General features: G+C 40.2%; 1 protein-coding gene across 2 annotated transcripts in view; it reads left to right on the top strand.

Moving 5' to 3' along the window:
• Window positions 1-25,984, top strand: part of LOC112155959 (dachshund homolog 2) — a 113,354-nt gene that overhangs the window by 40,152 nt on the left and 47,218 nt on the right. For both annotated transcript variants that reach the window (XM_024288049.2, XM_036216560.1), the window contains exon 2: window positions 21,955-22,070. In XM_024288049.2, coding sequence (XP_024143817.1) covers window positions 21,955-22,070 — 116 coding nt within the window. The remainder of the gene's footprint in view (window positions 1-21,954; window positions 22,071-25,984) is intronic.

Below are 25,984 nucleotides of genomic sequence, written 5' to 3'. Positions count from 1 at the left end.
TACAAGTGGATGTAATATAAAGGAGTGAACATGGACCTTGTGGTTTGCCGTAGTACGTCACAACTACAAACCTTTTCCCACTGCATTTTTTCAGTGATTTGATTCAAGAAATACCCAGAAACCCAATTTTTAGCTTACATTTCTTTATATTGTGAGAAGAAAACGACTAAAGCACAATATTTAACAGAGTGGATCTTTAAGGTATTATTGTAGCTGAAATGGTTTGATGGATATTTGCATCAATAGGTGTCAAGGGGTTGAATTATGATTATTAATAATGGATGTGTGTGTTGTATAAAATTATTTGTTTTCTTAAAAAACACCTCAAGTGCTCTTACTTTAAAGGAAAGTGGATCGTTCTTGTGTTGTTCAAGTGTCTCTAAGCACGTTTAATTAAATTTTTTGACATTTAATTATATAAATCATGAAAGAAGATGAATTCAAACCACTTTAGACATGTTTTACGTCTTTTTGTGGATAATCATTGTGACGGTGTCAATAATCTAGTTTGTTTGTCCTCATTTCGTTTTTGTATATTTTGATGAAGTTTCTCAATAATTTCAATGTCAGTTTTGTGCTTAAAATTGTTGCCATGACGTTCATCCTCGAGGATTTTTCTCTTACACCTGTCAAACGTTGGGTTCGCCAACTGTGCCCAATCAGATCCAAGCCTCCTCATCACCTCTGATCACATGACCGTCTGGAGGTTTTTACTTCACCTGCTGAACGGATCCAGACGTTCCTCCTGAAAGAGGAAATCCGGCGGCTTTGGTTTTGTTTTTCCCTCTAAAGTTGGGAGGAAGCAGAAAGTGAGAGTTTGCCTTTTGGTGTCCTTGCGTGTCTGTTTGTGCACAAACACAATGAGCTGAGTGTGTATTGATGTGTGTGTGTGTGATGTATAGAGACGGTGAGTAATACTGCATGTGTCTGTCCGAGTCCCCAGAGTTTTCTTCCTCTCTTCTCCTCCTCCTCCTCCCTCTGTCCCATCTGTCTTTTCTCTGCTCCTCTCCTTCCTTTTCTCTCCTTCTTTATTTCTTCATCTCTCTTTTTTTTTTCTTTCCCTGTGACATTCCTGTCCGGCGCTCCGAGTGTCATCCTAGTTTTCTGCTGACTCGGTGGTTCTCTAACACACACATACACAAACACACACATGCAGACACACACTCCAGCTGTTGAGAGCGGGGGTGCTTATTGGATTGTCTGTGTCCTCTATTTGAATAAGGAGAATGAAAGGATGGAGCCCAGGGAAGAAAGAAGGGAACAAAGGAGGACAAGAGGGGCAGATGAGAGAGCGACAGGGAGGAGGGAAAACAGGAAGGACACCAGGAAAAATAACGGAGCAACACGTGGGAGAAGAGAGATTAGAGTGGACGATAAAGTTGTTACGCTGCGCGAGTCATTTTTACGTCATGAAATCGTGGTAATTAAAAACACAATATCGAATTTAAATCGGAAGTTCACATAAAAATGATAAAATTTTAAATATTTTTTAAAGTCGTAAATTTACAACATTTATATCAATACATTTTCAGCTTTAAAACACGTACATTTAAAGAAAAAAAATCATAATTTTTAATATATATATATACAGTTTTATTCTCGCAAATAGAATAGAATAGAAAATACTTTATTAATCCCTTTGGAAGTGCTCAGGGAAATTCAGGTACCAGCGTCCGTACAGCACACAAATTGAGTAAAATAACAAAATAAAGTAAAATAGACTAAATATAGCTAAACATGCAATTGAAAAAATAATAAATAATGCAGAAAATCAACATTGCAAATGTACAATTATGACTTTTTACTCATCAATTAACGACTTTAAAGTCGTAATTAAAAAAATTCTTTGTAAACTAATACTCCTTATTTATCAAATAAATAAGACAAAAAACGATTTGGATTTTAAAATCAATTTGGACATATGTTTTTGATTTTTTAACACCAAATATGACATCACCAATTTTTTGCAATTTTCAATATAAATATTTTAAATATATAATTTTACAGGATAAAAATTTTGAACATTTTTTTTTTTAGAAAAGTAATTATTACATATTAATGAACATAAAAACAAGTGTAAAGATGCCACCATAATTTAAAATAAAAAAATAAAATAAAAAACCTTAAGTATTATTGTTTAATGTTCTTGAGGCACATTTAGCTTTCCATACATTTTTTATATTTTAAATAATTACTAATAATTAATAATTAAAAGTCTGTTTCAAAAAAAAATCTGGTTTATTAAGGAAGTTTTAGAAAAATACTTTTAATGAAAAACCAAAAGAAGTAAAATAAAGTTGGTAACTTTACGATAAACTGAAAGGATTTGTTTCCAACTCAGTGGATGGAGCTTCTGTTGTGTTTTCCTCTGTTTTTTTGGACTATTCCCTGTATTTTGTTTATTTCTTACAAATGTACATAAATGTTTTCTCTAAAAACTAAAAGAAGAGTTTCTTTTTCTGTGGGGAAGCCCAGCGATGCAGACATTCTTGTCGGTGATGAAGGGAGCTCTGGTTCTTCAGTGATTTACAGTCTGATGACAGCAGAAAAACACAAGATCCGCATTATGACAAACACAAACAGGCTCCTTGTGTTTCGTTCAAGGGTTCAATTCCCAACAGAAGAGTTGGCGGGGAAGGCGACAGCGTGAAGCTGCTGCGGCGGCGGACAGTAAAACAGATGAAAGAGCTTTAAATTTATTTCCCTCACATCATTCTCCATCACATCTGCAGCTCCCATGAGGCCCTCTGTTCCCCCACTCTGACTGTTGGCGTCGAATATCAGGATTAATCTGTGGGCCCACGCCACGGTAAACGTACGTCAGCGTCTCACCGGAAACAAACATAATTGTTTGGACAAACCGAAAAAAAACATGTTTGAAACTTTTGGTTTCTATCAGAAATCATATGAAAGTAGCACTATTGTACTGCAAAGATAGATAGATAGATAGATAGATAGATAGATAGATAGATAGATAGATAGATAGATAGATAGATACTTTGTCATCGTCACATGTACCACAAAATTCAAAAAGTGCTTTCTGCTTTTTGTGCAAAATTCGTAAATTAAAAATACAAAAATTCACAATGATGAAATATATGACTAAAAAATTAAATAGATAACAAGTGCATTCATCTTTAAAAACAAGGAATCAATAGGAACATTAAAATGGTTAAAGCCAGAATAATTAAGGGATAATGCGAGACAAGTCCAGCATTATCACGGAAGTAATGCTAATAATTAAGAGATAATGCAAGACAAGTCGAGCAGTACTGCGGAAGTAATGCTAATAACAGTCCAGAGATAATGCGAGACAAGTTGAGAATTATTGCAGAAGTAATGCTAATAATAATTAAGAGATAATGCGAGACACGTCGAGCATTATTGCGTAAGTAATGCTAATAATAATCAAGAGATGATGCGAGACAAGTCAAGCATTATCACGAAAGTAATACTAATAATTAAGGGATAATGCGTGAAAAGTTGAGTATTATCGTGGAAGTAAGGAATAATGCGAGACAAGTCAAGCATTATCTCTTACTTCAGCAATGTGCTTTAATTTCTGATAATGCACTCTTTTAAGGGCATCATCCCTCTAATAGCATTGTCTATTTTTAGTACTTTATTCTTGTTAGATAACTTTTTCACCAAAAATGAACTGTTTGATGCGTGGTGCGGCATGTTGTCACAGTAACATAACAACACATTGGTGAGCCAAAACCGACATTCCAATAGACATCCTTATCGTCATGGTAGGTTAAATAAAGCATGAGTTCAGTGAGAAAGTTACTGCTTGTTTTTGTCCAGAAGATGAAGGAAAAGTTTGTTTTAAAAAAATATCCTGTGCAGTAATATAGAACATTTGGACAATGTGACCAGAACTACTTTTTTAGGTGTTAATCCACACCCAGAAGCCAATCAGAATTGAGTATTCACCTGGACCATAGTATAAGTAAAGGATAACGCCTAACGACAAGTTCAGACTGAAAAAAATGAACAATTTGTTACATTTAAAGTTATTCAATTTAATCAAATTAAAACTTGATGAAAACAAATATTTATAAACTTAGCAAATTACAGAACTTTTGTTAATGAATCCAGTATTTTACTTTTTGCAGTGTATTAGCGGAAATTAAGCGAAGGAAGATTCCTTCTCATTTCCAGTCTGTGTAAACTCAAAATTGAACTGAATTGAACTAAAGTGACAAAAATTGGAATCAAATTGATTCTGGAAATTATTGGCGATAGCCAGGCCTAACGAATCATATATGAAACCCTATGAAGACCTCAGAACCGAAAAATCGAACCAAACGGTGGTGAAAGTGAATTGTTGCATTTTTAGTCACTTTAGAGCCAGATTTAGAAAAAAAGTCAAATTTTTTGAATATTTTTAAGAAACAAAATGAAGTAATTTTACTCTAACAAGCGTTGATATATGTTGAGTTTGTGCAGCCACAGTAATGGTCACTTCATTCTAGCGCTTCTTTCTGCCTTGGAGTGTGAAAGAACAGATGCAGACGGTAATTTGAGGACCTGAAGCTGCAAACTTTCCCTTTTTTCCCCCTCGTCTCTTGAGCTGCTCGCGCTTGTGCTTCGGTTTCAGAAATAGAATCTGACAGAGAAGGGAAGGACGACATTCCTGGCCTCCTGACTGATAGCGGGATGCTCCAACTCGTTCCCCGTTATCGTCGCGCACTGTTTGTGGTGTAAAAAAGAAAAAATCGCTGATAAACTACTAGATTTGTCCAACACCTCGTTCGTGAAATATCAGTTTGATTTTCATCAGGAAGTGCGGCGGACAGGGAGCCCGTCAGGTTAAGCAGTGAAAAAGAAGAAAGTGGAGGCGGAGCAGACCTGTAGAGGTGGTCTGTGCTCCTTTAAGCGAGGCCGGCAGGCAGAAGATGGACTGCAGAGACAGCAGAGAGATGGAGAGACGAGGGGGGGAGATGAAGAGAGGCCCAGATAAAAGATGGCAGAGGCAGGAAGAGACAGCAGATGCTCCCAAAGAACAATGGAGGAAGAGAGAGACATAAATGATGGCCGGTGAAAGAAGGGAGGAAAATGAAGGGAGAGGGACGGATGAAAGATGACAGGCGTGGGAGGCAGCGGGCGAACGGGGTAGACAGGAGTGGGGGGAAAAAAAAAGTGAGGTGGAGGAAAAGAGCAGCAGAGGAGAGAGGGAGTGAGGGAAGGGGTGTGAAAAAAAGAGAAAGAGAAAGATGACAAGACGATGAAGAGGAGGAGGAGGAGAGGTGAGCGTCCTTGCACTGTCAGAGGCGATCGATGGCACATCATTTACATTACACTGACTTAACTGCAGAGAGGGATGGAGGGATGGAGCTGGTGGGGGGTGGATGGAGGAGAGGCAGATTGATATAGAGGGAGAGGACAGGTAGAAGAGGAAAAGCAAGAGATGAGAATTAACTACAGCCCAGGGAAGATGGAGGGAGGTGGATGAAGATCTGAGCCGGTCTCTTGGTTTTTGCCCCTCTCCTTCATCCTGTGACTCTTCTGCCCTCATCATCTTCAATCATTCCAGTGTTTCCTCTCTTGATGGAACCGATGCTGACAGCTCCTCATCTTTTTTAAACTACTCGCTAATGATAAAGCGCAAAAAGATTTCATCACAAACATCTGAAGATAAATCGGGCAGCATCAAGTCCTTCATCTCTAAACAGGCTCAAGGGTCATGATTGGAAACAAAGGTTCTTAATTGATAGCAACCATACAATTTTCTTTAAGACTGAAGCTAACGGATGGGTTCACCAACTTTCATGCTTCTCCTAAAAACTAAATTTCCTCTTCTCCATAGCAACCATACACTTGTTGAAGAGTGGGACTATCGAATGGATTTACCAATTTTCCTGCTTCTACTACAAACTAACCTCCCCTCCTCCATAACAACCATACTTTTTTTTCAAGTCAGAAGCTATTGAATGGGTTCACCAATTTTCATGATTCAACTACAAATTAAATTTCCTCTTCTCCATAGCAACCATACACTTTTTGAAGATTGGAGCTAATGAATGTTTTCACCAATTTTTATGCTTTTATTACAAACTAATTTCCCCTTCTCCATAGCAACCACGCAATTTTCTTTACGATTCAAGCTAACGAATGGGCTCACCAATTGTCATGCTTCTACTATTAAACTACATTTTCTCTTCTCCATAGCAACCATACACTATTCTTTAAGATGTAAGCTAACGAATGGGCTCACCAATTTTCATGCTTCTACTGTAAACTACATTTTATCTTCTCCATAGCAACCATACACTTTTCTTTAAGATTTAAGCTAACAAATGGGCTCACCAGTACCTTTCCAACTGTTGGTGGTGGACATGTGCTAGTAAAAACTAAAAAGAAGAAGAAGCCCCTCCCTGCTTGTCCAGTGTGAACACCATGGACTAAACACACGTTCAAATGCCTGGTGTTTAACCTCCCATTACTTGTTTCATACGGGGGGTCTGCAGTTCACCTCTCCCCCATGGGGGAGGTGAACTGCAGACCCCCTGCGGTGAACCATAACCCCCTCCTAATCCAACCCCTTAATGCAGGGCCCCATTTTTAGAGTTTTTGGATGACTCTATCATAGATTTGAACCCTCGCCCTTTCTAGTTTCAGGGCGGACACTCCACCACAGGGCCACAGAGTTGTTTGAATTCTTAGAAAAATATAAAATATTTGTTGAGAGTCATTCATGTCGTCAATAACTTTATACCGAGAAAGGTAAAAACGATTCAAGAGAATTTGATCTTAGAAAACACAAACATACGTTTGCGTCTCCATCAATCTACGAATCCCTTTATCTCCTCCCCTGTGCCCCCCCTCCTCAGCTCATACCATATGTGACATTCCTTCTCAATGTGGCGCATTGAAAACTTCCTGTTGTTATACTTTGTTATGGAGCACTTCAAAGGGGCCGGGGGGGGGACAGACAGGGAGAGAAGGGGGAGAAAACATGGAGTCTGTTATAGTTTTACCTCCTAAATGCTACCATGTGAGAGCAGCATGTATGCCTGTATGAATTATCGGCGTGTGTGTGTGTGTTTGCCCACATGCCTAGGAAGTAAGGTAATGACGCTTAAAGCCATCGCACACTCGCGCACGCTCTCACAGACATGCAGACACACGTTAGCCCATCGACCTGTATAACTTGTCTCGTCAGCGATTGTGTGTCTCCGTGTGTGTGTGTGTGCTGGCGCTGTTTAATATTTAATGGATACTGGTTAAAAATGCAGGAGTGTTTTTGTCTCGTGTCCCGTTGCACACCTGTTCCTCTGCGGAGAGACGGGGGGAAAGGGATCGCCTGGGGGGGCTGATGCATGGACGGATGCAGAATCGACAGATGCGTCGATGGAGATGGGACGCGCGTGGATGGCGGAGAGATCGCCGGCGTGCAGAGGAGCCAGTGGAAAGTGGACAGTTTTGAGGAAGGGAATTAGCCTTAAGGGGTTTGGAAAGTTCTGAACAATTTATGTAAAAACTTTAAGTTTTTTTCTGAATCATGTTTATTTGTATTTTATATCCAACTCCACTGATTGGAGAATCAAAATGCATTGGTAAACGGTAAAATCAGAGATGTAAACATGCTTTTACCCTACGGGGTTCACACTGGACTGTCACTACCCAATGCTAGTACATGTCCACGACCTACAGTCTAAAGAGGCTTTTATCAAAACATCAAAGTGGTCAAAATCTCGATTTGTATCTCGTATCAGGATATGTGAAAGATTTGGTGCCGGAGAAGTCCAGTACGGACAAACCGCAATAATTACCGTATTTTCTGGACTGTAAGTCCCAGGAGCCAAAAAAATACATAATGAAGAGTTAAAAAACATATATAAGTCGCTCCGGAGTATAAGTCGTACTTTTAAAGAAAAGTCTAACATTTATGAACAAATTCAACAAACCCGACGTTTGGGTTGTTCAGTCTTTTTCTTTTTCTTACGGCGATCGTTACCTTTTAGCCTGCAGGAGCTGCATCTGAATTACTGTTTTTAGGTTCTCTTCTCTCTGTTTGTAACCCAGTTTGATGGCTTGACATTAGTCCAAGGAGGGAAAAATAAAAACAATTCATTCATTCATTCATGATATCTCTTCAGATAACTCTAAGACACACCTGTGCTCCCCTTAAGAGCACAGGTGACCCTCTACGGGCTCGGACAACCCAAAAGCCTTTAGTTCAACCCCTCTACAGGTTTATCTGACTATGGTTGAAGTCATGAAGACATTTGGACAAAAGTAGATCAAAATAAAGTCCTACGTCCTGGTTCTAGTCAGTACTCGAGTACCAGCTTTAGAGTCCAGACTGTTAAAGGAGAGTAGTCTCTCTAGCTCTGCTTCCCCTCCGTTTCCAAGTACATTTGGGATCTCCTGCGTCCTTCGGGGATTGGCGAAGTTTCTTTGAAAATTGTTGGCTTTCAGGCCTTTCCAGTAAGGCTGCACAAACTTTGATCAACTACTTTCTAAACGCCTCATGTCTTTGTTGTCTTTAGATACAGATGTTCGACCAATCAGAAAGAAAAAAAAGTCAATGTTAATGAGGAGAAAAACACTAAAATCAGGTCAGATCATCTGCAGTTCGTACTGTAGAAAGCGTAGTGCAATGAAAAGACTTCAGATTGGTGGAGTGATGGATGAAAGGACAGATAAAGGGATGAATAGATGGACAGATGACGCTTGAGTGATGGGCAGGGACGAGTGTAAACGAATGAAAGCTGGATCCTATTATATATAGATGTTAAAACAGATATAGGATGGACCAATGACAGGCGGATGAAAGTATTACGGAGAGATGGATGGATGAAAGGAGCAAAAAAAACAGACGGATGGATATAAAAAGGCACGAGAAAGGATATTGTGCTAAAGGAAGAGATGGATGGAAAAATAAGTGCACACAGGAAGAATAGATTGAGTTACAGTTTAAGCAGAAGTGAGGGAATATATGCAGGACGGAGGACAGGAAGTGTAAAGACGAATAGTTACTGAGCTGTAATAGATAAACAGAGGGAAGAAGAAGTGGGGGATGAAAAGAGTGAGAAAAGTGTCACCAGTTAATCAATACAGTTTCGCTGTTTTCCTCCATTCTGTGTTTTAGGGTGATTTTTTTTCCCTCCTCTCCTTTAATACTCTCGCTCTACTTCCCTTATCAATCAATACTTATTATTGCTTACCTCACCCTACCTCTGTCTCTCCGTCTGAATTTATTTTCCATCTCTCCATCCCCTTTCTCCATGTTAAAACGAAAGAGAAGGAAACGCACACACAATGAAGTCATTCATCTGTCCAATCAAAGAGGCGGAAGCCTGGAGGAAAGTAAACATCCATCTCTTTCTCCTCTCTGTTTCTCGTGAGTCCGTGAGCTTCCATGATTATGACGCCCGTCTGTGTGAGTGTGTGCGTGTGGACGGACATGGATCCCATTTCTCTGGTGTCTCTTTAAAAAGAATAGATTGTTCTTCTGCGACAAACAAAGAGTAAAGGGAGGATGTAAGCCCGCAACACGATTTATGACGGGTGAGGGGGACACGGCCAGACAGAAAACAGAGATGTAAGGGCCGAGTGAAAGGAAGACGGGATGGACTGAGAGAAGGGACTGGATGAATGTAGACCAAAGGAAGACCTCAAGAAGCTCTGACATCACAAATGAAGGACTGGATGGGAGGGACAAACAAGTGAAGAGACAGTCTTAAAATGTACAAAGGCAGTAAAAAAGATGAAGAATGCCCTCAACATGGAAAAACCACATCTGACTTAAGCTACATTCACAGGACTAGTGTGTTAAGGGTACACATTTCCACTCCCTACTTGTCATATATGGACGTGTGGTTTGGATCTCCTCCATGTCACTTTTTGGGATTTTGGGTGTCCCCGACATGTCGTTTTTTTGATCTGCTGGTTGTTCCCATTAAATCACGGGTCTCCAACCTCTGTGACATAGTACCGGATGTGGTAGCAGATGTGGAACCAGGCTACCGGTAAAGTGTTAGGGTACCGGTACCAGTTTTTTCCACGTCTCAAGAGTTGAGGACCTCTGATTAGCGTCTGTGGCCAGGTATCAAGCGGCCCTCATACCGGTTGGGGACCGCTTATTAGCGTCTGTTACCTGGTACCAAGCAACCCCAAAATGGGTTGGGGATCCCTGATTAGCATTTTTGGCCAGGTATCAAGCGGCCCTCAGACTGGTTGGGGACCGCTTATTTGCGTCTGTTACCTGGTACCAAGCAACCGTCAAGTGGGTTTGGGGACCCCTGATTAGCATTTTTAGCCAGGTATCAAGCGGCCCCTCAGGCCGGTTGAGGACCCCTGTTTAGTGTCTGTGGCCCAGTACCAAGTTGGCTAACGTTTATTAGCTACTGTGGCCTGGTATCAAACTGCCCTCAGACCAGTGCTTGTCCGTGTCTCGAGTGTAGGGGACCCCTGATAAGCATCAGTTTTTTGGTTCCAAGCAACCCTTGGACCAGCACCAATTCACGTCCCGAGGGTTGGAGACCCCTGATTAGTGTCCGAATGCCATCTAAATTTTATGTTATAGACCAGAGCTATGCTGTACAGCTGACTGCATAGATCAGGTGTTCAGTCATTCACAACTTGGATCATTGGATCCATATTACCATCAGGCATAGGTGCAAGTCCCTATGCCAGAATACTAGATGCAGTATATATCACTGGTACATCTTGAGTTTAGGCTGTAGACTTTCACCTGATTCTACAAGGTGTGCTAAATAAAAACGTGTAATTGAGAAAATTAGCATGAATGATGTTATATTGGTTTTCAGTTTGATATTTGGTGCAAAGACCACTAAAGACCTCCATAACTGTAAATGATGAAAAACAGGATCTCTTACTTTGAAATATAAAATATCTGAACTTCAGGTGCGAGTTTACTCATTTCAGCTCCGAGCTTTAGTGCAGAATTGTCATGTCAAACATTCGGAAGGGTTTATTGGTTTATTAGTTTATTGATTTATTATTCAGTATTTGGAAACATAAAGCTAGATCTTCTCGTCATGGAATTGGCTGATAGGTAAATGAAGGTTTAAGAGTCATACCTTTCTCCCTGACGTGTCCAAGTATTTTCCTTTTTAAGTCAATGGTTCTGGTCATCGTCCTCTTTACTACCACCTTGAGGCTCATTCAGATTCCATGGAAAACTTTTTCTAAGAAGGTGACCTGACTTCATGTTCTGTTCAGGTCTTAATGCCATCAGGCAAACACAGGAAGGGTTTAGCCAGTATAGCTGTCAAGTTGGCCTTGGAAATGTCTCTTAATAGTCCTGTTCTTGGTTCCTTTAACACTTAACTAAAGGGAAATTCTTAATGATTCTTATAAAACTTAAAAAAGTAAACCATACCATTGGTTGCAACTAAGTACTTGTGTCTAACATGACCATTTGTACTGATTGACACTGTCAGACCATTTATGCTATGGTCATAAATACAACTTCCACCGCGCGATGGGGAGACATTGGTAGAGTCTTCAAGGTTTCATGCTGCTGCCCAATTATTTTTTTTAAATCATTGGCTTGAATAAAGATAGCGGCAATCTGGTGGTCGTCAGGAGTGCAGAATGGCCAGATTTTTATGCATCCCAGGCCCATCGGGTGGCTATTAGTCAGTGGCACCTAATATGGACGACTGCCGTCCAGAGATATTTTCACACCGTCCAATCAGAGGTGCTGCCGGCTGTTGATCAGACCCAACACATTCTCATTCCCAAGCCGTCACATTGCGATGACGGGCTAAGAACCTGGCTACGTCAGGAATTGACGTTTTAGGTGTCCCCAACTAGTCGTTTTTTGACGAGCTGGCTGTTCCACTTAAATCAAGGTTCCCCAACGTCCAGCTGGAAAACCAGTACCAATCCGGTACCAGGGTGTGGACCGCACCCTGGTACCTGGTATCCTAACCTTAACCTGGTACTGGTTCTGAACGTGAACCAGGCTAGGGCTAGGGTACTGGTACCGTCTGCGGCCCGAGGTTTGGTCTGTACCCGGTACTGCGTCCAACAAAACGACCAGACCTCTGATTTAATTGGAACAGCCATCACGTCAAAAAAACGGTGAGTTGGGAAACTACTATTTAACTCAAAGACTTTGTGTTGTCTTCCAGACCAAAATCCAAAGACTAGTGGCTACAGGTGTAAAATAACAACGTTACCATTTGAGCAGATTGAGTTCACTTTATCCACCTGCAGGACAGCTTGCTGCTGTTTTCTCCTTCATTTCTCTATAAAATGGTCCTAAAGATTCTGTGAGTAAGTTAGCAGCCAAAGTTTCTGCTGGACTCAGCATCATCAGGAAGTAAAACCAAGAGTCGTAGAAGTTTTTAAGGAAGATTTGCAGTCCTTTTAGTCAAATGGTTGGGTTACTTTGAACAATATATGCTCAGAATTGAGGTGTATACTCGTATTGCAAGAGGACGCTGCTGTGTTTGGGAAAATAGTGAAAACGTAGTGCTTTTTTCTTTCGTCGGTATGACTTTAGCTGAAAGTGGAAATTTGCAATTGGCAAAACTTCAAACAACTCTTTTCCAGCTTTATTAGAACTTCAACTTTGACTCTTAATTTTTTAACACATCATTGACATGTTACTGGATTTTCATATTTTAGATGGTTTTGAATCTGATTATTTGCATGTGGACTTAAAAAAAAAAAAAAGCAAAGCAAAAACATCCATTACGTGTAAGGAGAGAAAAAAAACAGACAAACAGAGAAACTAACCCGAAGAACAAAGGCAAAAATTGATCTGAAGATTGATGAAGGATTGAAACAGAAAACCAAAAAGGAGAAGAAATGAAAAAAAAAAGGAAAAACACGAGGGGTTAACAGATGAGCACTCTGATGGAGAGATGAAAGAAAGGAACGGAGAGAAGATGAAAGATCTGAGCTAAAGAGGGTTGACCCCACGTTCTGCCCCACGTACTGACCGCATCAGGCTTTGATAAACTGCTGTGTGTGTTTGTGTGTGAAATCTCTGCACATTCTGGGCTAAATCAATCTGTCAAACGTGTTAGCGAGTCCGTGCTTATTCACCGCCATGCCTGTTTGTGTGTGACTGACCCTGACCGGCCATCACAGCCAATGACGAAGTATTGATCAAGGTTCCGTCACCATAGAGACGGCCATTTGGGAGGACAGGCGAAGGGGCGTGTGTGTCACAGCGCGAAGACTTACTCCAAGACGGCTCATCGGGTCGTGGGTGTGTGTTCGTGTTGGATGTCAGCTTTGTGTTGTTTATTTCTAGCGTGGTTTGTTGTTTTTTTTTCTCCGTCGGGTCATCAGGACACGCACATTCATGAAGAATAAGCGGCGTAATTCACTTACAGCCTCATTTATTAGCTATCACTGTTTGTTATTTGTGTTTTTCTGCTTAAAAACAAAAGATAAACCATCAAAACTTGATTTATTTTACTCAATTTAATAGATTTTTCTGTTGATCTGAAATTAACTTTGTCTGGTGATATTTGTGTTACTGAAGTAAAAGCAATGAGGCAATACGTTTGTCATTAATATTTTAGTTTCTTTTGTTAAACTTAATTTGACTTGCACTTTTACCAAACATTTAGAAAAAAAAATGCATTTTATAAACTCAGATGTCAATAAAACTAAACCTACATGATGGAGTCTGAAAGTACGTTAATATAACAGACAGGAGTCATTGTCTTTATTTTTATACATCTATTCAATACCAGCTGTAAACACAAGGGGGCAGCACAGGAGTAGTAGCTGTAGCTGGAGCTGTTGTAACACAGTTGCTATAAAATATTTTCAGTTTTGTCAAATATGACGAATGTCTATCGTGCCATTTCTCTATTGTTTTTGTTTATTTTTATTGCTGCGTTTTTGTGCAAAAATGTTTTTTTTCTTAAAAATGCTTCTCATTTGTGACTATTAAGCTATGTATCACTTAAAAAATAAGAGCGTGAGAAAAGTAAGCAACATTTTTTCCCCTTTTTTCCAGAAAATAAAACTATACTTTATTTTGGTACACTGTGATTTATGTCGTTATTAAGATATAAAATAATATTGTGATATAACTTTGTTATATAAAAATTTAAAGATTTATAAATAGATCTTTAATTTATCTGACAACACAAATACACAACACAAATATTTTAATTTAGTCCCTTGGGAGTAGTACTACTGAACTGATTCATCTGATCTCCTGACTCAAAGTTACTAGACACTGGACCTTGAAGTAGGATTGAGGATGTCCGATGAAGCTTTAATGATTCTTGGATTATCTACATAAATTTGTAAACTGTTGAAAAACATTTAGAGTTCCCCAAAACTGAAATGGAGTTGTATCTTTTAATGTTTGTGCTACTGTAGGATAGGGCTCCCACAAATAATTATTTTATTAGTCGACTTATTGGGTCACGCGCAAAGTGGATGTAAAGCACACAGCTTAACCATCATTAGCTTTAAACTGACTAGAACTAAAGACAATTGAGATGAGAGTTTATTAAACTTTTAATGTATGGTACAGCTTTGGTCTATTATTAGTTTCTGGTATTAAAACAAAATTAAATCAAATGAGGTGAAACAAGGAACACAAAAGATGAAGTTTTGGTCTCACTGACTCAAATATTACAAAAGTGCATTGAACGCTCATAACTTTGTTCAACTTTACTACACTCTGGCTCATATAATATAAAGTAATGACTAATAGTCTAGTGGTCGACTATTTTAATAGTTGATTACTCGTTGATTGGTCGACTCATCGTGGCAGCTCTACTGTAGAAGCCAACTCGTATGGACTTATGGTTGGGGCCCCTTCTATGACACTTTTTTGACGTTTTAGGCGTCCCCAACTCATAGTTTTTTTTTTTTTTTACAGTTTTTTTGGTCCCCAACTTCTGTGCCGCGAACAGGTACCGGTCTGAGGGCTGCATGGTAACGGGCTACGAATGGTAATCAGGTGTCTCCGACCCTTGTGGTGCGATGCCAGTACCCTGACCCGGCACCAGTTCTGCGTCTGTCACCGCATCTTGAGTACCAAGCGGCCCTCGGACCGGTTTGTAAACTTGTGATTTAACGGGAACAACCAGCACATCAAAAAATGACGAGTTTGGGACACCCAAAACGCCAAAAAGCGGCACTTAGGGGGTCCGAACCAAACGTCCGTATAAGACGAGTTACGAGTGAGAAAGTGTAGGTAGAAGATACTAGAGTGGCATCATTCTTTGTTTTCTATGTAGGGTACAGCTACTTCAGTGTTGATGGACAGGAGTATTTTTGAATTTGTTAATGAAAACCATTTATTTAAGTTTAACTTGGTAGTGGCTGGATGGCTCAGGGGAATCGATGTAGGACTGGTGAGGAGGAAACCAGGGTTCACTTCGCTGTGCGCGCAATGAGCCTAATCCAGTGTGGGTCCTTAGGGCAGACCTTTCATACCGCTATCTAATGTATGTAGCCACAAGGGGGGGTTCAAGTTTGGTTCACCCTGTGCCGAATCCTTACAAATACAGGGTTGTGTCAGAAAAGGCCATCCGGCGTGAAACTGCCAAAACCAAACAGTGAAAGCTGATTTGATGGGCCACACAGTGAACAACATTTACTTGGTACATTTATCAGATGGTTAATGTCTGCCGTTAATAATGCAGTTGTCATCTACATAGAACTTGATCCTAATTAAACAACTTGTCCCAAGTGTGGAGGGATGGAACACCCATATTAAAACTGACGCAGACTGAGACCTTCACAGTCCAGAGTTCTGCTGTTCTTTCAAGTCCAGGTGAGCCCACACCTGTTAACCCTATCCAAGCATGTTTACATTAAAAGTGGGGTCATCTAGACCCCACAAGACAGAGCGCTGATCTTTTTTCTTTCAAGGATTTTTTATTTTCACTGATGTCTGTGGCAGACTTTAAATCTTGTCCACCTTTATCATTGGAGGGATCACACATCTAAATAAGGGTGGGGTCATCTGGACCCCATAAGAGATCACAACGGAAAAAAACCTTGGGGCAGACCAACCGGCTCAGTGTGAAACCACACTCAGTGTTTACGGTGAATGTGTTGATCCACACCAACGAGCATCACTTCAATTGATCAACTCTATGATACACATCAATGAAGTTTGGAGATGTTTTAGGCACTTCAAGGAGGGATAAGTGGAGGTCAGAGGTCAGCTCCTCCTGCGTTCTCCCGGTTCTAAGTCAGTGTTTGGATGAATACGAGTAAAGTCCTGGATCTGAATGCAGTTAAGGTTAAGAGTTAGCAAATAAATGTAGGTCAATGGACTGCCTGGGAAGTTTGCTGGAGTGTGTGTTGCCAGACTTCTGCAAACTGTGTTGTGTACACGTGTGTGTGCAGCTCTTTTATAGGAGAAAGCTTCTGTGTGATGTGCTTGTGTGTGACCTGCTCTTTGTTCTTGTGCTCGGTGCAGTAAGGAGAGTGGACCGTTGACGAGGATTAATGCCCAACATATGGCAACCCTACGGGACACACACACACACACACGCACACGCACACTGCAGTCATTACTTTGAACAAAGAACTGTAGGACTAATGAGAAGGCGATATCATGTGTCCTTTGCGCACACGACGTGGCTACACACCTTAATGCTGCTCACACACGGATGGATGCAGATGAACACACACACACACCTGGTGGTGTAACATGTTTCCATTGTGTGTGAGCGCCATTGAAAGGTAGCAGGTAATTGTTGACGGAGAAGCTTTAGGGTCTGAATGCAAACACCTGCGTGTTTGTGTGCTCACGCTAGCCCTGCGCAGGAGGTTGCGCCGGTCTGTGTTTTGGACCCTGGTGTCGGTATGATGGAGAGGTGAAGTGGAGTTCAGAGGGAACTGGAGGGGTCATGTTTTCATTTCTTCCTCCCTCTTTTAACGTCTTGTCTTTTTTCTCGAGTACAGATCACACCCAAAAACATTTGCAGCCGTTTGCTCTTCGCGTCTTTTAGCACACACTCCCGGCTCCCAGCGGGATCCCACCGATTTACTCGCCGTGTTCCTGAAGAGCTCGACATCCTCTCATCCTGTCTGTTGCAGCAGCAGTGTTTCAGCCATAAGCCACGCCCCTCATGGTTACCGTCGCTATGAACAACAATTCTGGTTTTGTTTGACCTAAATTAAAGAGGACACGCTAACAGAAACTAAACATGAAGACAGGAATGGTGTGTAAATGATCATGTTAGGTAAAACTTTTGAATTTTTCTCAACTTGACACATTATTTTTACTTTTTCCCCAACTTTTTAATTAACTTGATCAAAACTACAGTTGACATATAGTATTTTCTAACCACAAAACAACACATGAAAATTGTAAAGTGACCAAGCAAGTGACAAAAAACTAATTTAAACTGGATTTTCGCTATTTTACAGGATTAGCTTAGCTTACTGACATGCTAGGTATGCTAAAACATGATTTGCTGAGCTTTTTGGTTATGATAACTCACTACAAAATGCAAAAAATAAGTAATGACAATGAAAAAATCTACAGTTGTAAAGTGTTTGTGCAAACACTGCAAGACAGCTGATTCTGACACAGAAAAGCAGCTTTGCGTCAATGTGCTGTAAAAAACACAAAGTGTTGCACACTGGTGCAAAGCTGCTTATGTTTGCATAAGAATTTGTTGGATTTAGGTTATTGCATAAACTGTCAAAGCACTGAAGTAGTTGGAAAACCATGTGTTGTTTCCATGTACATTTGATGAACGTAAAGTGTTGCATATTAGCATAATGCTGTTTTTGTTTGCGTCAGAATCAGTTTTTAGGTTAATTGTGTAAAAATTTGACAAATGTCTACAGCATATTGGAGCAAAGCTGATTTTCTATGCGTCACTGTTAGTTTACGTTAATGGCGTAAAAACTTTACAAATGTAAAGTTGCATATCGGTGCACATCTGATTTTAACTGCGTTACTATTAGTTTACGTTAATTGTGTAAAAACTTTACAAATGTAAAATTGAAAAATGTAAAGTGTTGCATATTGGTGCTCAGCTGATTTTTTCTGCATCAAAATCAGTTGGTTTACGTGAATTGCACAAAAGTTTGACAAAAGTAAAGTTTACAGATGTAAAGTGTGCAAATTGGAGCAAAGCTGTTTTTCTCCACATTACTATCCGTTAGTTTACATTAATTATGTAAAAATTTGAAAGTGTTGCATATTGACACAAAGCTTTTTTTCTGCGTCACTCTTAGTTTATGCTGATCCTGCAAAAACTTGACAAATGTAAAGTTGACAAAGGCAAAGTTTTGCACATTGGCACAAAGTTTCTTTTCTCAGCCTCTCTTTTAGTTGTTTTATGGTAGTTGTGTGAATACTTTTCAGGTTTAGAGTTTAAAACAGTAAAGTGTTGCTTATCGGTGCAAAGCCGCTTTTCTCCGCTGACATCTGTAAAGTTGACACACGTGAAGTGTTACATAATAGCCAAAAGCTGCTTCTCTCTGCGTGAAAATCAGTTTGTAATATTTGTGCAAACACTTTACAACTGTGAAGTTTACAACTGTGAAGTGTTGCATATCAGCGCAAAGCTGCTTTTCTTTGTGTCATAATCAGTTGGTTTATGTTAGTTACGTAAAATTTCGACAATTGTAAAGTTTACAGCAGTAAAGTGTTAAATATTAGCAAATAGCTGCTTTTCTCAGCATTACCGTCAGTCTGTTTATGTAATTGTGCCAACACAGTTTACAATCTACAAATGATGAAAGATTTACAATAATTTAAAGAACGTCAACACTTGAGCTAAAGCTCCAGTGTTCAAGGATTAAACTAGAATAGCTGTAACTTTAACTTTTATTGATACTTTAATGTCATCACAAATTTACTATCCCTTCAAGCCATTGGATAAAGTAAACCAAGACTTTTCTGAAATAAGGAACAGTTAATCCACAATAATGTGATCTAATATGTGTATAGCTTAGACTTCCTCTATTGGAGTGTAACTTGTTCTTTGGTAAAACTGACAAAAAAAATGTAATCCGAGTGAAAATTAAAATGGTGACACAAGCATAAAGTATTGTCCTTAAAACGGACCGTTTACTAAGTATTTTTCCCTTAGCTCTGTTACTGTACATCTTCAGTTGCATGCTCAGTTCTGATATGCCTAAGAAATTTGGCGCGTTTTCTATATTTTCCCGTCCCGTGTCCTTATCCGCCGCTTTCATGCGGTGGCTTTGTGGTGTTTGTCATATACAGGTTTTATTTTTTCTCAGTGGAGGTGTAAATGACTTTGGACGGCCATCTGTTACTCAGCCACCCTGCAGAGAGTTGGCCTGCATGCACACCTCCCGAGTGTGTGTGTGTGCGCGCGAGTGAGAGTGTGTGTACTTCCCCTTTTATGGTCAATTGCTTGTGTTGGGTTACTGTATTCTTGTGTTTGAGGGGGGTTATTTGTGTCTACGTGCATATGCATAATGAAGCAGGTTACACGTGTGCGAGACAAAATTGGGGCGTGAGAGAAATGCCGGAGTGTGTTGTTGTTTGTGCAGGATGTGTGCACTTGTGCTAGTGTGTGTTAAGCTGTTTTTTTTTACAATTTTTAACAGAATGAAAACCCAATTTACAACATCTCAATTATTATTTAAATAAATCACTTTTTAAGGGACTAAAATCTGAAAAGTATTCAACCTCTTGGACAATTGGTAAAGTAGTGACTCAAGTATTTTTACAAACTTTGAAATGTTTCCATTTAAAGTTTAAATACGTTTCAGTACAGAGTCAAAAGTTCATTTTTCAGGAGATTTGTTCAGTATTGGCGTCCTGAGTATAAAAATATTGTAGCCAGCATTCTCCAGTTTAACTGTAAAACGTATTCCCCTCCCATGTTGTTAAAGCACCCCCCATTATTGGTCACCAGAGTCCGTGTTTTATTGTGAAGGAGCTGAATGATGAATACTAAAGCTCCTGCTCTCTGTGTAATAAAGCTGCTGTGTTTTAGGACAGGCCTTCTGATTTTTATTTTTGGGAAAAACAAACTGGTTTATCTCCAGAGAAGTTGACCAGCAGCGGCCGATTGGACGCCACCCCCTGTGGGTCACATCAGTCATCCAGCCGTCAGTTATGGAAAACCATTAAGAAGCTGTTGTCTGATATAATTATGTGGTTTAATTAGGACCATGTGAACTGGTGTGTCTCCTGGTCGTTTAGGTATTCGTGACCGACTACAGCCAACCAATAGAATGCTGTTGGTGTCACTGACTGTATATGTGAACTGGACTGAGTTATTCCAAACAGGAAGTGAATGCTGGCTCCAAGAAGCCAAAATCCAATAGACTTCTATAGAGAAATAAGCAGCTGTTACTCAGTCATTCTGATATCAATTCTTGCTATGATACCTTGTTCTTACTTGGCTTATTTTTGTTGTAGTGCAAGTTATTACATTTTTAACCTGACCAATCTGATGCTTCAATAAAATTATGTGGTTGTTGCCAAAGAAACAATGACTTAGACCAACTTTGGACCAATTACTGGTCATTGGCTATTTCTGGTTCCAACATGGCAACGGCCATATTGCTAAAAAAAATAATGGCTGTAATTACTTCAGAACTAAATACGTTTCTAGGGATGGCATCACAATAACTCAGTCCAGTTCTCTGATACAGTCAATGGTTGATAAAGACCTGTAGCCATGCAACTGTGACCAAAGTGTCCGAGCATGTGATCACTAGAGTTTGGCAAGTCAATGAGAGAGACATCTCTGGTTGGATGTAACCTTATATTACTATTTAACAAACACAGCGTTACGAATGTTAAACAATCTAGAGCAGGGGTCCCCAAACGTTTCATTGTGAAGGCCACATAACTGTTTTCTTCTCTGATGGGGGTCCGAGGTTGGTTTGTAGGCTAACAAAAAAGTCTAAATGTATGGTTTTCCTGAAAGCCATACAAAGTCACATGGTGGCAGGGCCAATTGTGGAGGCGGGCCGGATTCGTAGTTTGAGGACCCCTTCTATAACTTCTATGACCTTAAAAATCCAGGCGTATGATAGGAAAGAGATTGTCAAAAACCAACAACTGTTATCACAGCCTTGAGCTAGCACTAGCATTTGGTACCACCAACACACAACACAAGGACAAAATAAACGTACTGACTAACGTATACAGTGTTCCCTAGATATATCGCGGTTTCAGTTCTATTCCACAGGCTTCTATTTTTTTAATGGCGCATTATGTTCTGCATCCTGATTGGCTGTAGACCTTGTCAATCAATCACCACCATGCCTTGTCTCCTGTACAGAATGTGTTCATTTTACCATATCTGTACAAATATTTGATTACTATCAGATCTTTGTTTCTATTCTATAATACTGGACTTATTTTTCTATGAAGGTTTGAACTTTGAGAGTTTAAGACAGAAAAGTGTGAAAATGTTCTTGTCTGAGAAAAAGTGTCTAAAGTGTGTAGTGAGAGTTTTACAGCCTTTAACTCTACTTTGTGGATTATTTGTGAATAATTCTTTGATCAAAAATGGATTACTATACTACAAATACAGCTCTTATAAATTGCAGTCATTAAAAACATTAGAACAGAGGATGTAAGAGAAGTTGTGTCCTACTTCCTGTGTGGCCTGGAGCACCACTTGGCCTGTACCTCCAGTTCCGGCCAAATAACTGTGTTGCGTTCGGGTGCAGTAAGAAACACAAAGGACCAAATACAAATGACGACTCATATAATGAAATACATCATTTGTAGAGTCAATCTGGTAGAATTTGACACACTGTTAACCCCGTTACACAACCGTGACTCAAAGCTGACACTAGGGTGACATGAAGTATCTGGTCCACTAAAGGCCATCGTCACTTTTTCAGAGTGAAAACCTGACGGTGAATATCAACACCAGAGTCACCGCACAGTCACCGTTTTCATTACAAAATTAGTGAGTAATGATGAGTTTAAGGTCAGAGTGTTGGGTGTCTGCTCAGCGCCGGCGTTCTGCTCGCGTCCTGGTAACTGAGCTCCGTTTTCTGTGTCTTCCCCTCCAGCTCTCGCCCGGGCCGTCCTCCCAAGCGCTGCTCTGGTGCAGGGATCCAGGAAAGCCCCAGGCTGCTGCACCCGGGACTGCCAGGCCTGCTGTCTCCCAACCTGCTGTCCCACACCGGTTAGTCCCCGAGCCTCTACCATTCTTTAAATGGGTTAAACATGTCAATTTGGGTCTGTTTTTTCACTATTCAACATTCATGAAGTCATAGTGACGGACCAATGCTGTGTTCCCATTGGTTTGGACCAATTTAAAAACAGTTTTTACCTTTGCAGTCATTGCCATCCAAGCACATCCAATAAGACTGTTCTAATGCTAACGAACCAACGGTCACTCCATGAGGAGGCCCCACCCCCAAGTATTCCTATTGTCCTCCAGCCATGAACGTCCTGTTTGGTCTTCTTTCTTGGCACCCTTTCCCCAACATGTCCACCATCCCTCCTCTAAATGTGTCCAAACCTTTCCTAACTTAATCTCCAAACATCTAAAGTAATCCACAAGGAACCTCGACATCTCCAGCTCAGGTGTCTTTTTCTCAGGTCTCTCTTGAAACCAGACGGCACAGTCGGTCCACCACCTCTTCCTTTATTCTTGCTGACACTCTTTTCTTTCCAAATATAAAGTACATTGTGGTACAATGTCCTTACACCACACTCTACTCATTAGTAAAGGGGGGATACTGGCTTCTTACAGAGCATGCACATTGAACACATATCTTGGGTAGGTGATGTGTAAATACCAAACTTGTAGGTGGATTGAAAAGCCATGTGAAGGGCCATCACGAAAACATACCACCGTCACATGTGTGGTAACTGTATTTTAAAGTATTTGTGCGACAAATGTAATGTCGGTCATTGCACGATGTCCTTACGGCACACTCTAGTCATTAGCAAAGTGTGAATACTGGCTCCATACTGACCACTCACAATTACTTAACGCATAGGTGATGTGTAAATACCGTCTTGTAGGTGGATTGAACGGCCATCACGAAACGGAACGTACCATTGTCACGAGTTTGGTAACTGTTTCGTGGGGCAAATTTAAGGTACCCAATACTCTAGTAATTCGTAAGGGGAAAAAACTGGTCCCTTACTGACCACGAACAAATACCGTATGCATTGGTAGGTTATATGTACGTTAAGTACCTGTAGGACATCCACACAAACTACACTCTGTCTAGTTTTCTTATTTCTACCAGTCAGGCAACATTTTGGCCCTACAGCTTCAGGTTCTACAACCTTGATACTTCCTGTGGACCACATACGACCAGGTTTGCCCATTTTTCGCCTGTATCCACTCGTAAGGGTGGTTGTGACTACTACTTAAAGTCTCACCTCTTGACATCATTCATCTCTACTAAAACACTGTGAATGGGTCAACCACCGATACTTTTTTAACAATAATTTTACATTTCCGACAGCAATCAGTGTTTTCTAAATTGTTCATTTTTCTCCAGCATGTAGACAAGCTTTTATTTTAACACACTAACTCAACCTGTCAATGATGACAAAAGATGATTAAAACATGGTCATTTTTAAACAAATAATGTTCCTGAATGACTTCTAGTCATCAGTTGGATTGATTTGTGGACGTTTTACAATCTTTCGGTATAACGGACTCCCTGGAAGGTCAGTCTGTCGATGTTCATCGAGTATGACGCCTGTCCGGCGTTTTGTTTGGCTTCGGTTTAAAATTGGCAGCAGCTCTGAGAAGAGCAACCTGAAAGCTTTGATAGAAAATAAAGCACTCGGCTGAGTTTTCCTGTAAAGGTGATCAATAGTACTGATCAAATATGGACGGACGCATTTGCTGGGAGGGAAGTGCGGCCGGCTTCTTAGAAACAAGTGTTTTTATGACTTGTGATGTGAGTCTTTAGTCATCTCTGCATTTTCCTTTATAGAAATACATGTTTGATGTAAAGATTAGAAATATACTCTTAGACCTTTGACAAAGAGGTATTTATACAAACATTTCTTTTATTTCTGTAGAAGACATATTACTTTTTTAGGCATAAAAATCAATAAAATGCAAGTATTACAACTTTGCTTACTGTACCAAACTACCTTCTGTGATTTGCTGTAGAGCCCAACTGCATTAACCCGAACCAGAGTTCACTAGCATAGCAGCTAATGCTATAATAACAACAAAAGTAATTAGCCTTCTCTGTTTTGACTAATTTGATGTTGACATTTGTGTTTATAATCCTGCCACATGTAGGAGGAGCTACTGTCAAAAGTTTTTTGCGTCATTGCTGCAATGTCAAAGACATAGATGATGTTTAGAGATCAGGTTTATTTATTTTGAAGAGTTCTACCAAAGCATCAGTAATTACGTCTCCATGTCTGGGTTGATGAGATCATTCAGAGACTCTCCCAGTACAATGAAGCTGAATGATGGGTGCTTTCAGCGGTACTTCTGCGTCGTTCGTTCTGTGCGGTTGAAAGGAACGCAACTCAAGACTCTCATTTCAAACCAATGGGGTTGTTTGGTTCACACCGGAGGTGCGATGAGCTGTCACAGCTGCCTAAAGTACCAGATGATCTGAGAAAACAAGCTCTGCTCCAAACCAACAGTCCGTTTTTTGCCAGTGTAACATTTTTCAAGTGTCATGTACGAAAGCAAACCAAACCAGACGAAGGTTTGAACTTCATGCTCCACTTGTTGACTGTACCTGACAACTGGACCGAGTGAGTGTGACATCATCCATTGAAAATCACTTATTTCTGGCACCAACCAAATAAAGTCAATTCAGTCGCCATTTTCTGGCGATATGGATGCCGCCATGTTGGAACCAGTCGTCGTCAGTAATCAGTGATTGGTCCGAGCTGATGTTTCTATGGCAACTACTCTTACCAATCAGGAGTGGGCTTGTTGGAAGACCACGCCCCTACTACTTCAAAACAGGCTGCTCAAAATCTGTCAATCAAGCAGTTCGAATGATGCATGTGGGGACCAGCAGGCTCCGCCTACTTTCTTTGAGCCATCTGATTGGCCAATTTATACCTTGTTCTACACTGTAAAAAGTGAACACTTAAAAGTTAATATTTAAGATTATTATTAACATTTGAGTCGGTGGTTTACGTAACTCAAACATTTGATTTAATTAAAATGTATATTTTTAAATTACAGGGCTTTTATTAATTGATTCAACGTTTCACTTTTTATTGACGAAATTTTTGCTTCCTCTCAGTTTCGCTCATCAAATTTCATAACAGAACCCAACTTTATTTTTCCCCCTGCAGGTAATAAATGGAAATATTTTTATTTTTTCTTTATTTTTTCTATTTTTTCCTCCTTTTGGTGTGCCCTGCTCTCACACTCCTCATTTCTTTCAATTCAATTCAATTCAATTTTATTTATATAGCCCAATATCACAAATTCAATTTGCCTTATTGGGCTTCATGCCTGTAGTTTTTACAGATGCACAGATGGACTTGCATCCCGGTCTTCCGTAGACCTTCCTTAAACTCCCCTCTTCCATCCACCGCTTCTCTTTTTGGAGGAAAATAAACAAACTATATAAAAAGGAAGTGAAGGGTAAGATGAAGAGAACGCAAGATGTCACCAGAAAAAAACAAAATCGCTGCCAAGGTGGCGAGGGAAAGATGGCGAACGGAGAAAGGACCAGGAAGTGTGACAACAGTCTAAGAGTGAAGGATGGAGGGATTAAGGATGGGATGATCGGAGGAAGAAAGTCGTGTTATGAAGGAAGACAAAGATGAGGAAAGGGAAAAGAGGGTGAAGAAGTGCAGATTGCATGTTGGTGTGATGAATGACACGTCTCTGGGGTCCCACTCCTCCATCTGTCCATCCCTCCCTCCTCCTTCACTCCTGACATGTCCCTCTTCTCCATCCTCCTCTTCTCCCTCTCTCCTTTTACCTTTAGTTCTTCACATTTTTTGCTTCAAATTTCTGTCTTTTTTAATGAAATGTTTTCTTCTTTTTCTGCTCCTTTCTTCATCTTCTCTTTCTTGTTTCACCTGTCAGGGTTTGTTTTCCTAAAAATGTTTCTCCTTCCTCCTCCGTTCCTCTTT

Source organism: Oryzias melastigma, linkage group LG18 (genome assembly GCF_002922805.2).
Source record: "Oryzias melastigma strain HK-1 linkage group LG18, ASM292280v2, whole genome shotgun sequence".
In the NCBI taxonomy this organism is placed as follows: domain Eukaryota; kingdom Metazoa; phylum Chordata; class Actinopteri; order Beloniformes; family Adrianichthyidae; genus Oryzias; species Oryzias melastigma.
The sequence above is the reverse complement of the archived record's forward strand: the minus strand, read 5'-3'. Positions and strand labels throughout refer to the sequence as shown.